Source organism: Penaeus monodon, chromosome 19 (assembly GCF_015228065.2).
Source record: "Penaeus monodon isolate SGIC_2016 chromosome 19, NSTDA_Pmon_1, whole genome shotgun sequence".
Classification (NCBI taxonomy): Eukaryota; Metazoa; Arthropoda; class Malacostraca; order Decapoda; family Penaeidae; genus Penaeus; species Penaeus monodon.
The window spans coordinates 7,550,868-7,551,172 of record NC_051404.1 but is presented as its reverse complement, the minus strand read 5'-3'; the positions used below and the strand labels follow the sequence as shown (position 1 = coordinate 7,551,172).

General features: G+C 68.2%; 1 protein-coding gene across 1 annotated transcript in view; it reads left to right on the top strand.

Annotated features, from left to right (window-relative positions):
* Positions 1-6: 6 nt before the first annotated feature.
* LOC119585327 (myb-like protein Q) overlaps positions 7-305 on the top strand; it is a gene marked incomplete in the record, with an annotated part of 6,184 nt that continues 5,885 nt past the window's right edge. The window contains 1 exon segment of the mRNA XM_037934000.1: positions 7-303. Within this exon segment, the coding sequence (XP_037789928.1) occupies positions 134-303 (170 nt within the window).

The window sequence follows — 305 nt, the reverse complement described above, 5'->3', positions numbered from 1 at the left end:
GAAATACGAGGAGGGGGCGGGCACGCTGGCCGAGCTGGCTGCAGAGAAGCGGGCAGGGCGCGCGGCCCCTGGCCCCGAGCCGCCCACGGGCGCCCCACGCCATCATGAAGCCGTCCAACTCTTTTCGGAACTGATGCAGACCGACGACGTGTCGACCATAGCGGCGCAGATCGCTAACCAGGCCGAGCTCATCTACCAGACCTGGAAGACGACCGGCCTCAACCCCACCGAGCTTATCCGCTACCACAGCGTCACCTCGGAGGGGAGCCTCTTCCAGGGGGGCGAGCAGAGCGCCTCCGCTGGGG